The sequence below is a fragment of the Geotrypetes seraphini genome, chromosome 15, assembly GCF_902459505.1.
Source record: "Geotrypetes seraphini chromosome 15, aGeoSer1.1, whole genome shotgun sequence".
Taxonomy (NCBI): domain Eukaryota; kingdom Metazoa; phylum Chordata; class Amphibia; order Gymnophiona; family Dermophiidae; genus Geotrypetes; species Geotrypetes seraphini.
The window spans coordinates 19,861,279-19,874,402 of NC_047098.1; the positions used below are offsets into that span (position 1 = coordinate 19,861,279).

At 42.2% G+C, this 13,124-nt stretch overlaps 1 protein-coding gene across 1 annotated transcript in view; it reads right to left on the reverse strand.

Moving 5' to 3' along the window:
• Positions 1-13,124, reverse strand: part of LOC117349189 — a 39,630-nt gene that overhangs the window by 14,160 nt on the left and 12,346 nt on the right. Inside the window, exons 4-6 of the mRNA XM_033922350.1 lie at positions 10,169-10,314; positions 3,412-3,588; positions 1,522-1,641 (exon numbers count right to left, since the gene is read on the reverse strand). Of these exons, the coding sequence (XP_033778241.1) occupies positions 1,522-1,641; positions 3,412-3,588; positions 10,169-10,314 (443 nt within the window). The remainder of the gene's footprint in view (positions 1-1,521; positions 1,642-3,411; positions 3,589-10,168; positions 10,315-13,124) is intronic.

The window sequence follows — 13,124 nt, forward strand, 5'->3', positions numbered from 1 at the left end:
CTTTATTTTTATATACCGCCAGCTATCTTGCGACTTCTAGGCGGTTTACAATATAAGAAACTGTAAATACAATAAAGAGAAACTATACGTACAATGAATTAAAGAGTATAGCAGTGTACATCTCGTACAACGAATTATAGAGAATAGCAATATACATCTGATGACATTAATAATGTTAACGACAGTTTGTGTGTTGCAAGGCCAGGAAGTGCCAAGCTGTTTACACAGAAGTAGACATATTCCGTAAATTGAATAGAGTGTTCATGGTTAGTGATTAGGGGTTGGGGTTAAACAGTTTGCAAGTTCAGGTATGTGATGATGTTACGAGGGGGGTTGATGTTCCGGTTCGTTACCTAGGTATTTCACGAATAGGTAAGTTTTTAGGTGTTTCCTGAATTCTTCATAGTTGTTTGTGTGCGCAATTAGTTTTTCTAGGTCTTTACCCCATATGGCTGCTTGATATGATAGCAGTTGTTGATGGTGTCTCTTATATTTGCACCCTCTAGCCGGTGGGGAGACAAATTTCATGTGTGTTTTTCTTTCATGTCTGTTGGTTGGGAATGAGAAGAGGTCTGTGATGTATTTTGGGGCTAGACCAGTGGTTCATCGTGTCCAGCAGTCCGCTCACGCGGTGGCCCACAGGTCAAAGAACAGTGCTCTAAATGAGTCCAGCCTCACCTGTATATGTTCCAGGACATATGGAAAGGGGGCTAGAGGGAAGGGGGAGAGGTGCAGGACCTGCAGGGAGGAAGAGAGAGAAGGAAAGGGAAAGAGAAAAGCTGAACCAAGGGGATGAAAGAAGAGTGAAATATTGAACATAGAAGAGGGAGGGAAGGAGGAAAGAGAGAGTGTGAGACACACGTTGGTGTAAGGGAGGAAAGAAGCTGAACCAGGGAGATATACAAAAAGCATGAAGATGGTGTGCATGGATGGGAGCATAGGAACAGGGATAAAAAGGGGAATGCTGCATCTGCATGGGGATGATATATGGGCACAGAGGGGTAATGCTAGACATGGGAGGGTATATGGACACAGAGAGAAAATGGCTAGATATGGGGGAGAATAAGCATGCAGAAGGAAGACGCTGGACAGGCAGGGCATAGGGATATAGAGGAGTGATACTGTATACAGGAAGAGGGAATCATAGAATGGTGAGATGATGAAGGTAGGGAGATGAGCATAGGAGAAATACTAGAAAAGGAAGTATAGGAGACAGAGAAGGGAGATACTTGATGAACATGGGGGGAAAACATACACAGATGGAAGATGAATGGAGAAAGAAGACATGTCAAATAGCCAGGAGACCCTGGAAAGTGAGTTAAGAGTAGACAGATGGAAATAGAAACCAGAGCCTGAGACCAATGTGATGTGAAGAATAAAATGGCCAGACAACAAAAGGTATTTTGTGATTAGAATATATCAGATTTGAAATATGTATCCTGTAATATTATAATAAGAATAACCTAGATACAGGATTTAAATTTGCATGCAGCACATACTTTCACACCCCTTGGTACTCACCGCCATGATACCACTGACTACTTTTAGGCAGGCCCAGATGAGTCCAAAGCCCGGGATAATGCTATGAAGGAGGGAGACATCATGCAGGCCCAAAACTAGAAGCAGAAGACAGATGCAGAGCTGGAGAGGAGGAAAGAACAAAATGAAAAGTTGATGCCATTCAGTTTTTAAAGAGAGACATACAAAAGACACAGAATCTGAGATGTCATCACATCTCAGGTCTTATGAATTTGTTGGCCAATCAACTAGACCCTGCAATAGACACCCAGGAAGCCTAATCCCCTTGCTCAACTTAAATGGCAAATCCAAAGTAGGAGCCACCTTTCATAGACCACGCTGTGCTGGAGAAGAAACCAAAACCCATCCATCCACCTGTGGAGATAGAGAATACCAGTGAGCATGCCATTCTATATGACAGAGCTCAGCTTAGTGCTCTTTATCTCCACCTGCTAGTAGAAGGACACAACCCACTTGTCTCTGAATTTATCTGCTGCTGATGACAAGGAAGTTGTAATATATGGAGAATAAAACAACTGCACAACCAATAAAGACCATTAGAAACAGCTTTATATGATTCATACTTGTTTCTGCTGAGTCTTAAAGATCATCAAGTTGTCAATTCCAATATTTCTTCATATTTCTTCCAAAATGTTTAGTGCATTAGGGTTTACACAATTTATCATATTTTTCTTTTGTTTCCAGCAATAATTTTACATCTCTGTGGTGCCTTTCATTCCCAACCTACTTTACAAAACTACTAAAGAATCTGGAAAGCAACTACAGACAGAGATGCCCACCTTTCTGATTTTAGGGGGGGGGGAGGGAAGAGAAGCTCTATCCAACTTATTGAAAACATTGTGTTATTTTCCCATAATCCGAAATGAATTGTAATGGGATTATTTTTATATAACAGCTTTCAGTGGCTCATCCTTTTCTAGGAGGTGGAGGCCTGAGTCTTCTGCACCAATCACTTCTGGCCCACAGTAGTACCATGAGTACACACTAGTCTCCTAAGGGAGAGTTTTAAAAGATGGATAAATATTTTTAAATTATATATGTGCACATGTACTTAAAATTTTGAAGAGGAAGAAATCAAGCCTCAACAAATTTTCTTTGATTTTAGGAGGCAACAGCTGAGATCTCTCTTACTTCTCTTCCACACCCTCCAACGTTGCCCCCAGTGAAGTTGGGGAGGGAACCCTGCCAAGATCAGCAGCAGCTCTTTGCCCCATTCTGTGTCTAGTGGCAAATGAAGTTTCAGTAGATCAGTCCCTTAAGGAGACACTGAACTTCACTGGCAGAAGCCTGCAAGCTCTCTAACTGAAACAGTTGTCAGCTCTGTGACAGCACTTCCTTGAAGGTGAATTGCCTCTTAGTTTCACATATCACCACGGCCTGGATCCCCACTAGTCTCTCTCCCTCAGTCTTCATCCATATCATCCATTGGTAAGCCGGGACAGGAGCGATCCTTCCCGCATCCTGTCCTAGCTGACTCTAAACCACCTTGCCTCCCTCCTACCTCCCTGACCCCTGCAGACTTTACCTTTAAAGCCCTAGTGATCTAGCTGTGAAGTGGGGCAGGAGCGATTTTCCTATGCTCCTACCCTGTGAGAGCCACAATCAAAAATGCTTCCCGCAAGTTCCCGTTGCAGTCTTGTGAGACCGCGGAAACTCACAGGACTGCAACGGGAGCTCGCGGCAGGCATTTTTGATCATGGCTCTCATGGTGCAAGACCGTAGGAATTCCCGAGTAGAAAATATTCTAGACTTTTGTGAATATTCAAGCAACTGGAAATACTGTGCCATAATGCATCTCATTTATTTGGTAACACTGCAAATCAAGCAAGCCATGAGATGCCCTACATCAGAAGTTATTTAGACATAGCCTACCTGTGCCTGAAGGTCAAACGTTAGCATGGAGAAGCAGAGGTTCAGCATGAAGTACTGGTGCTGCAGGCTTTCCAGGGCTCCGCCTACTCTGAATGCCATCATATTCTGGCTCCGGAGCAGGAAGGCAGCACATACCACATGGAATAATCCGAACACCAGGATTAGCACAAAGCGTGGCTGGTGGGTGGGGGAGGGAGGGAGCAGAAAAAGAAACCATGAAGAGTCAGGAGGCTAGGCAGATCTATTGTTGCTTACAGAATTCTCATTGGCCTAACATATGAGTCATTTTTAGTTCCTCATATCGTGAAAGCATGCACAGTCTTCCAGGAACAGAAATAAGAAGGTCAAAGCCAAAGGAAAAGAGAAAACCCCCAAGACATCAAGAAGCAATTGCGCCAAAGGTTCCAGGGCTCTGGCATGTAAATCTCTCTGATGAATATTCATTGTGGATATCTTGAAAACCTGACTGGCTGGGGTGCATCCAGGATCAGGTTTGGGAATTACTGTCTTAGACTCTAAGCAAGCTAGGACAGGGAAATACCAAATATACCACCATTAAAAAAATAGGCATAAGCTAGGGCTCAGAACTTAAATTATTTATGCTTCCGTTTCCTCCTAAACTAACCTCTTCAAAAATGTGCAAGGGCTATTTATGCCCAATTTCACTGACTCCTGAACTTAGGAACAGCAGGGGCGGATTTAGGGTGGGGAAAAGATATAGGGGCTTAGCATTGATTTTCAGCAGTAAGCTCATAATGTGGGTTTATAAATCTATAGCAGGCAAATGAATAGCAGTCCGACATTTATAAAATATAACTTTTAAGCTCCTAAATTAAGATGATTTTTCAGAGGAAACCTTATGTTTGGCTAAAAAAATAGGGCACAAATTTAGACGGCTAAACTTAGGCACTCAGCTCTTTTTTGGTTTTGAATATTGGGTGCAAAATAAAAGAAAAGTTTTAATTACTTATTTAGACTTAGCTCCTATCTTTGTCAGCAGGTACATTAGGTATTTCCCTGTCCTTGAAGGGCTCCCTCACAATCTCATTTCATATGGAACTCAAGTAGACACGTATAAAACTGCCAGAAGGTATAAGCGTATAAGTAGACGTTTAGAAATCACGATGACTACTTTTATGCAACAACCCCCGGATTCTTATAAATGGTGCACACATTTTTGTGGGCAACCAGATTGGCTAACAAGTCAATTAGCGCTAATAATTGGATGCTATCAATTATTAATTGGCAACATTTTGGACTTGCGCGCGCATCTTGTATGCATTGTTTTATAAAGATCTGTGCGCAAATCTTACAGCGCTCAACTAAAAGGTGCGTGGCAATGGGAGGAACATGGGCGGGTCAGGGGTGTTCATTAAAAGATGCGTGCGGTAGGGATTTCTGGGTGTGAGGGAGCTAATGCGGGGGTTCAATTACTGGGTGGATTCACTATTGTCTGGGATCTGTCACAGGGGAGGAGGGTGGGGTTGAAAAGATCTGGTTTGGTCTCTGTGAGACTCTGGAAGATTGTCCTGCTTATGATTTGGTTATCTTGCTCCTGGGCATGTCCTCTGTATGAGTCTTGAGAGACCTTGTATCTTACTTGTTTGTGTTTTTACTTTTTCAATAAAAGCTTTTAATTAAATTAAAAAATAAATAAATGCGTGCAGTATTACTGAATACTGGGATCCGCACCTAAAATACAATAGGTTTCAGTTGGTGTAAATCCACACTTCCCAAAGTTTGCCTTGGAAATTGGCTTCAAGCGTTATTCTATACAAGGCACGCAACTCAGAGCGCTATTTATAGAATAGTGCGCCACGTAGATTTTTTTCAGCGCCATTTACTGCAACTAGTCTTTTGTGTCAGCATTCTCAGTTGCAGAGAATAGGTAGAGTGGAAGGTAGGATCAGCACTTACGTATGCTTTATAAAATATGCTTTTATGTGCCTATTCCTACTGGCACATACGCAATCACATCCGCTTCATGCGTGTACTTTTCCTAGAGTAGTTCTACAAAAGCAAATAGGCGTATCCATTGCCTTCATAAAGTAGCACAGCATATGCCCCTGTGTGTCTTTCCTGCTTAAAATTGCGCTATAAGATGAATATGTAAAGGGCAAAATGCAAAAATCCCAAAAGAGAGCAAAGCCCCTACAAAACACTCAGAAGCAAGAAAAAGTAAGGTAAATAAGATGTCTTGTCAACTGGTAATATGGCTTCAGAACAACTTTATTATATGTTCAAGAAACCCAACGTGGATCCATGTTTCAGCAATAACGTGCCTTCCTCAGGGACGAGCAAATGAACAGTGGAGATGTCCAAAGAAAACAGGTGAGCTAATATGTTTCACGACGCTCTTTATTCAGTCATGGACTCGACAAAGACATGTTTCGGCCAACCTGGCCTGCATCAGGAGTCTGTGCTGTATAAAAGCAAAGCTCACAGTTGATGGTTCAAGGACTAGCTCACTGTGTATAGTATAATCACGTGCAAACTCATGCAATACTCTGGCATAGTGGCTAAAGCCAAAAGCGTCTGGGGTGGCGAATAAAAAGAGTCGTGAAACACATTAGCTCACCTGTTTTCTTTGGACATCTCCACTGTTCGTTTGCTTGCGACCGATTTGTGGAGGCAACTCTCCTGTTCGGTATTCCTCAAGGGTAAACATTGAGTCCCAAGTATTGTCTTAGGAGAGGCTGTTGCAGAATTGGTGCTTATGACATTTGATGGCTTGATTGCAACCTCTATTTGACAAGACCTATAATTGTGGAATTTTTACAATATGTGGAATTCAATGTTTCACCACTGAGAAAGATATGTTATTGCCAAAACATGGATCCATGTTGGGTTACTTGAGAATACAATAAAGTCGTTCTGAAGATAAATTACCAGGAGATAAATCATCTTATTTACCCTACTTTTTCTAGTTGCGGATATAAAAGGTACACGGGTCACCAAATATTAAGATAGGAGTATCACCTTTTATCTTTCGTCAGATAATCAAATACTGCTCTTAAGGATGGAATTGTTGTAACACTCGCTGCCTATAAAGATACTTTACAATAAATGGCTATACTGATGACTGGACTCAATCTATAATATCATAGCAAGAAGAAATTATTCCAGTCTTATATTAATCCCCAGATTCATGAGGAGAAATTATGATACTCGATCCTCAGAGGGTCAAATTACCCAATGGTTCCAATGAGCGGAAGCTCACAGAACCCGATCTTCACAGGATCCAAATATATCCTTTTTTTATCTTTTATCCATATATATTTTTTAACACATTTTTTTCTTTTATCCATAGATTGTTGATATAATTAGTTTTTACTTAGCTTTTATCTAGTTTTTAAAGGTGGAGGCGCTCCCCTTTAAAAACTAGATAAAAGCTAAGTAAAAACTATTTATATCAACAATCTATGGATAAAAGAAAAAATGTGTTAAAAAATATATATGGATAAAAGATAAAAAAAGGATATATTTGGATCCTGTGAAGATCGGGTTCTGTGAGCTTCCGCTCATTGGAACCATTGGGTAATTTGACCCTCTGAGGATCGAGTATCATAATTTCTCCTCATGAATCTGGGGATTAATATAAGACTGGAATAATTTCTTCTTGCTATGATATTATAAAGATACTTTGGCACCTTCTGAGCTGGGTTTTTCAGTCCAAACTCTTCACCAGCCTCTATATATTTTAATTTTCTTCAAAAATGTATATTCTGCACAATCTATTTTCCTTGGCAGATTACAATCAAACATGTACAAGAGAAGAGTACAAACATACATAAACACAGAGATCATATATAACTAGACAACAGTATATAGCTCAAACCTCAACTAAATTATTTAAATCAGGAAATGTAAACTGCTTAGGTTATGAGTGATGTATAAATAATAAAATCAATAAATAAGAATAAATTATTGGTGTTGATCGGTATTAATTAGGAGTTACTCACAGATCTGCCTTGCGCCCTATTCTATAGCATATGATGAAATTTATACGCACAGCTCCAAAGGGGTGTGGCCATGGGAAGGGTAGAGCAAACCAAAGGGCGTTTCCAGAAGGGAATATTAGGTTCCAGTGGGTTATTCTCCTTTACTCACGAGTTTGTAGAAGGTATCAGTTACCTTTTTCTCTCAGCTCTGCCTCTTGCATCTCTGGTCTGTGCACCAGCTCCTCAGTTCATATCAAAGCAGTTAACAATTCCTATAAGGAGCCAGAAATATGGGAATATATAAGATAAGCCTCTGTCATATCTAGGAAGGCCAGAAATTCCCCTGGTGCCACCGAAGCAATAACTGGATGCCCAGTCTCCATTTGGAAACATGGCACATTCAGTGCTGCATAGACCGACTTCAGATCCAAAATTGGTCTCCGGTCATCTGAGTCTATCTTGGATACAATGAATATATAAAGTATTTGCCCAAGCCCGATTCTTTGGCTGGTACAGGTTCTATGACCTGAATATCAAGAAGCCATTTCAACGTTGCTCGGACTCTGACCACTTTCTCTGGTCAGCTGGCCAGAGAGTTTAGAAATAAGTCCAGTAGAGTGAAAAAAATTTGAGCTTGTATCTCTCTCAAATGAGGTTCCTGGGGTTGGTATTTGGGTTCCCCCACCTCCAAAAACCTCTTTGCTGAATTTTCTGTGCTTCTGTTTAGCTCTCCTGAGCCGTTTTTTGGCGCTAAAATGGATTTCATGATTTGATTTTTAAAAGCCTCAAAACATCTGTTTTGATTAAAATTGTTCCAGATGGACTCCTCAGGCTGTTTTTGAGATGAATTCATGCCAGATTGACGTTGGCTGAAGAGCATTCGTATTTCATGTGCCACGGGACATGTGAGGAGGTACAGGAACATTAGACTTAGCCCCCTATGGTCCTTCTAGGGAGTCTCAGTCACAGGTGGCACTATTTAGGAGTCAAAAATCCCCCCTAGAGCCCTTAGTTAGAAACTTGGTAGATTTGGCGGAGCACAGATGCGGAGATGCTTCTGGGCCCGAGAGGAGACAAGGTGAGTTCCTGCAGGAGTCCTCAAGATTTCCTGTTCAGGGGTTTACTCCAGATTTTCTGAGTTTAATGTTCGCAACCTAATTAATTTATTGGGGGCTGAAAGCACCATCTGTGGATTGCGCAGGGGTTTTGTAGACCAATTTGTAGACCACCCCGATGTCTCCCATAGGCTCCAATAGCCTAAACTCGCAGTTGTGCTGATGTGCCTGCTTCAGCTGAAACTGCAGCTGGACAATGGAGAAGAAAGCAGCCTCAGACAAGCATGAAATTCCACTCCAAATGCTTGTTTCTTCGGGCCGCCAGTCAGACCCTGAACTACTAGTACTGTTTACATTACATTAGTGATTTCTATTCTGCCTTTACCTTGTGGTTCAAGGCGGATTACATAAGAATTGTTATGATCTTAAGAAGTACATATTGATAAGATATTAAGAAGTACTTAAGGAATAGGTTGAACATTTTCTAATTTGCTAAGGAGTAGTTGATAATGCAGAAAGAATTCGGAATATTATTGGTTGTGTTATATTGGTTTTATGTATTTTTTGAAGCGTAGGGTTTTTGTTTCTTTTTTGAAGGTTTTTGATTTATTATTTCTATAATGTTACCAGATGCACACAGCGCTGTACATTAAACACACAAGAGACAGTACCTGCTCAAAAGAGCTTATAATCCAATTATGATAGACAAACAGGACAAAAAAGATGAGTCTATACACGCTGCTCAGATAGGGAATTAAGCAGGAAATGACGAGGCGGGTTGGGTTAGAACTTAAACGCAGCTTCAAAAAAGTGGGCTTTCAGCATGAATAGTAACATAGTAGATGACGGCAGATAAAGACCCGAATGGTCCATCCAGTCTGCCCAACCTGATTAGACAGAACCTGATGTACCAAGCCTGAGACCCCAGACCTCCACAGCTCTTGGAGGGGGGATGCAGCTAGCACCCACTAAAGCCCTCAGAACAAGCACAAGGCCACACAGCCTGTATTCAAGCTCTGGTAAAAACCAGGAGCAAGCCATGTTCCTAAGGGAATGGTCCCCAAGCCACCAAAGCGTTAAGGCAGGCTGGCCAGGCAGGTTCCATGTAAAAGGGTTTCCCTTCCGGCTACAGACCAGAGTCTGTGTCTTCTCCCAGACAGAGCTGTCCCAGCCGAACTGGAAATCTCTGGAACATTGCAAACTCTGCAGTTCAGATCAGTACACAAAAATATTTTAAAAATCTAATCAAAGCAGATCAGAAAGACACCTTCCAACTCGCTTGTAGGAGGAAAAACTGAGGAGCTGGGGCACAGCCCAGAGATGCAGGAGCCGGAGCCGAAAGAAAAAGATAGATGATGCCTTCTACAAACTGGCGAGTAAAGGAGAACCCACTGGTTTAAGACTCATATGCCTTTTGTACTAGAAGTTAGTATTCTGTAGCACCATGTTTAGCAATTGTGTGCACAAGTACCATAAATTGGGCACCAACATTTACACCAAGCTTTGGCAGGCATTAATGTTGGCACCCAGAGTTAAGCACAAAATGTACCTTGTGTTCAAAGCTTGGAATCCAACTACAAAATATGCCCTGTGCTGCCTCCAAGTATCTTACACACACCTGCAAAAACATCAAGTCAATATTTCTTAAAGGAATGGATCAGGTGAAGAAATTTGGTTTAGGACAGCAGGGCTATGTATTCCTACTTTCTCTAGTATGGTGGGTGGGTGGGTGGTTGTTTTCCCAATTACACAGCTACTGACCAGGAGGCTGGCTTTTCCCTTATCAGTCAAGACGATGAAGTTAACGATAGCACGGCCCATCACCAGCAGGACAGAAAGCACAAAGATGATGAGCTCCTGACGGTTCTCCTGCAGAATCCCTCGCGTCACATAATACATGCAAAACACTGCAGAGAACAAGAAGCAGAGCCCATAAGCAGGAATGCCATATGCAGCAAGCTACCTCCAGTGACCTAATGCCAGGTGATGCAGTCATTTTACAGGATGGCACGTCAAAAGCGCATTGGACACTGGGTGCACCGACATCTGCACGTCGCCCGAATACACGCCGCTGGTTCCACTGCTTTTGTGCCTTACCGTTAGCGTTCTGAGGGGGTGTGTTTGTGGAGGGGAACCCCCCACTACACTTATAACTGTTTGCACTCCCGCTGAAAACTCCCAAACAGTGAGAGAACGGAAGTTTTCAGTGTACTAGGGGGTTCCCTCTCCCCAACCCCCCCTCCAATGGGAGTTCCGACCAATTCTAAGTGTACTGGGGGGGTTCCCTCCACCCCCCCTCAGAACACTAACAGTAAGGCATGAAAGCAGTGGAACCGGCAATGCAGATGTCAGCGCGCCAATCTCCTGCACGCCTTCGTCGGTGTACCTTTTACAGGAGTTGTGATCCAATCACTTAGGAAAAACATTGTGGAAAATTTCTGTTCTTCTCCCTTATTTGGAATGGGCTGTTTTCTGAAGTATGCTACTCTGCACCAATGCACATAATATACTGCAGATCCCAATTTTTTAACTGAACCTATTTACCACAGAAACACGTGAACAGCATTAATGCACACTAATCTGGAAGTACATTTAGTAAATCTAGTCCAGTGTCATTTATGAAATTCTTGATGATGAACACACTCACAAACAGGTATCCGATTGGTTGATGTTGGCTATGAGGTCATAAGACATGATCTACTTTGTCCAGCCAGTCCCATTTGTCCAAACCATCAATTCCTGTAGGTAAAGTAGATTTGGGGAAAACTGTTGCTTATTCCTGGGACCTGTAGCATGGAATCTTGCTACTGCTTGGATTTCTGTCAAGTACCTGTGACCTGGATTGTCCACTGCTGGAAACAGAATAATGGGTAAATGGAACCTGGGTCTGACCTAGTATGGCAACTCTTATGTTCTTATGATAATGCTGATAAGCATATATCGACCAATCAATTCCAGTCTGACGCCTTTCATGATAGCACAGTTCTTGTGGAACAGGAGAGTTCCTGCAAATCAATCACAAAATGTTTTAATTTCCACTTAGTGGGCGATACCTGATGTGGTAATTTAGTCCCTCTGGGTATTGTTCATGCATCTCGTCAGTCATTTAGCACTGTTTAGAAAATAAGAACTGTCACACTGTGTCAGACCAATGGGCCATCAGGCCCAGTGTCCTGCTTCCAAAAGTGGCCAATCCAAGTCACAAGTAGCTTTAAATCCAAAAAATACCACGCTGCTGACCCTAGGGACAAGTAGTGGATAGTGGGCAAGCTTTCATTGGCATCACTGACCAATTGTTTTACTAACTAGCTTCCCACTTTTTTTTTTTTTTAAATCAGCAGTAGAATGCCTCTGAACAAAATGTCTCTGATTGAGCTAAACTGTGGAGTGAATGAACTCATGGTACCCTTATGGCCACAGTTAGCACTTCCTTTTGAAGTGAAACTAGAGGATTAACCCTATTTGAATAAAAATACAAACTTACCCAACACCAGGAAACCTGTAGAATCTATTTCTGTATTAAATGGCCTCCTTTTTCCTACTCCTCATCTGTCGAGCGGCAATGGTCACATGCTCCTCTGACCTTTCCCACTATCCTATCCTCCAAGTAACTTAGGAAAATATTATGCAAACTAGAGGGTGAGGCTTCTACTCTCACACAAACGGTAGTTTGCACTGAGAACAAGGAACTGCAATAAATCTTAGATTCCTCTTCCAACAGCTCAACAAAATTGTGCTTTTCCAGGGGGTTCAAATTACTCAGGAAACCTAGAGATGCATGTGAAACATTCCAAAGCTGCTGCATTCGATTTCAGGAAAGTCCTGGTTTTGGAACATATTTTCCAAAGCAAGGCTATATTTATAGGCCTGAACCTTCCATTTGAACTCAGCAATACCGTTACTGATAATAACTAAAAAGAAAACTGACTTTTAAATTAAATTGCTAAACTGTTAAATGTCTACAGGTGTAGTGTATAATGCAAAACCTTAAGAACATAAGAACATAAGCAGTGCCTCCGCCGGGTCAGACCACAGGTCCATCCCGCCCAGCAGTCCGCTCCCGCGGCGGCCCAAAACAGGTCAAGACCTGTCTGAATCATCAGAAGGGGCTCCCTTGCCACCTTGGTTTCCCATTTAAATCCTGCCTTCCTATCGAAGTCCTAGCCCTCCGGTCTTGCACATGCACGACCAGGTTAGTTTATACTCATTACCTGATTTACTTCCTATACTTGTGTTACCTCCCAGCTCCTCCCTCAGTATCCCACGATCCCTTTATCCCTCAGGAATCCATCCAATCCCTGTTTGAATCCTTGTACCGTATTCTGCCTGATCACTTCCTCCGGTAGCGCATTCCAAGTGTCCACGACCCTTTGGGTGAAAAAAAAACTTCCTTGCATTTGTTTTGAACCTATCTCCCTTCAGTTTCTCAGAATGTCCCCTCGTATTTGCTGTCCCCTTCAGTCTAAAGAATCTGTCCCTATCCACCTTCTCTATGCCCCTCATGATCTTGAAAGTCTCTATCATATCTCCCCTGAGCCTCCTTTTCTCCAGAGAGAAGAGCCCCAGCCTATCCAGCCTCTCTGTGCCCAGTTAGCTGCATAAAATGGTTCACCATACAGTTTGTGCAAGAGGCACTGCAAATGGTAACAGCACATACATTCTGACTGTAAGAGAGATTGCAATGATACCATTCACTTTCTGCTGCTGGACTCAGTGC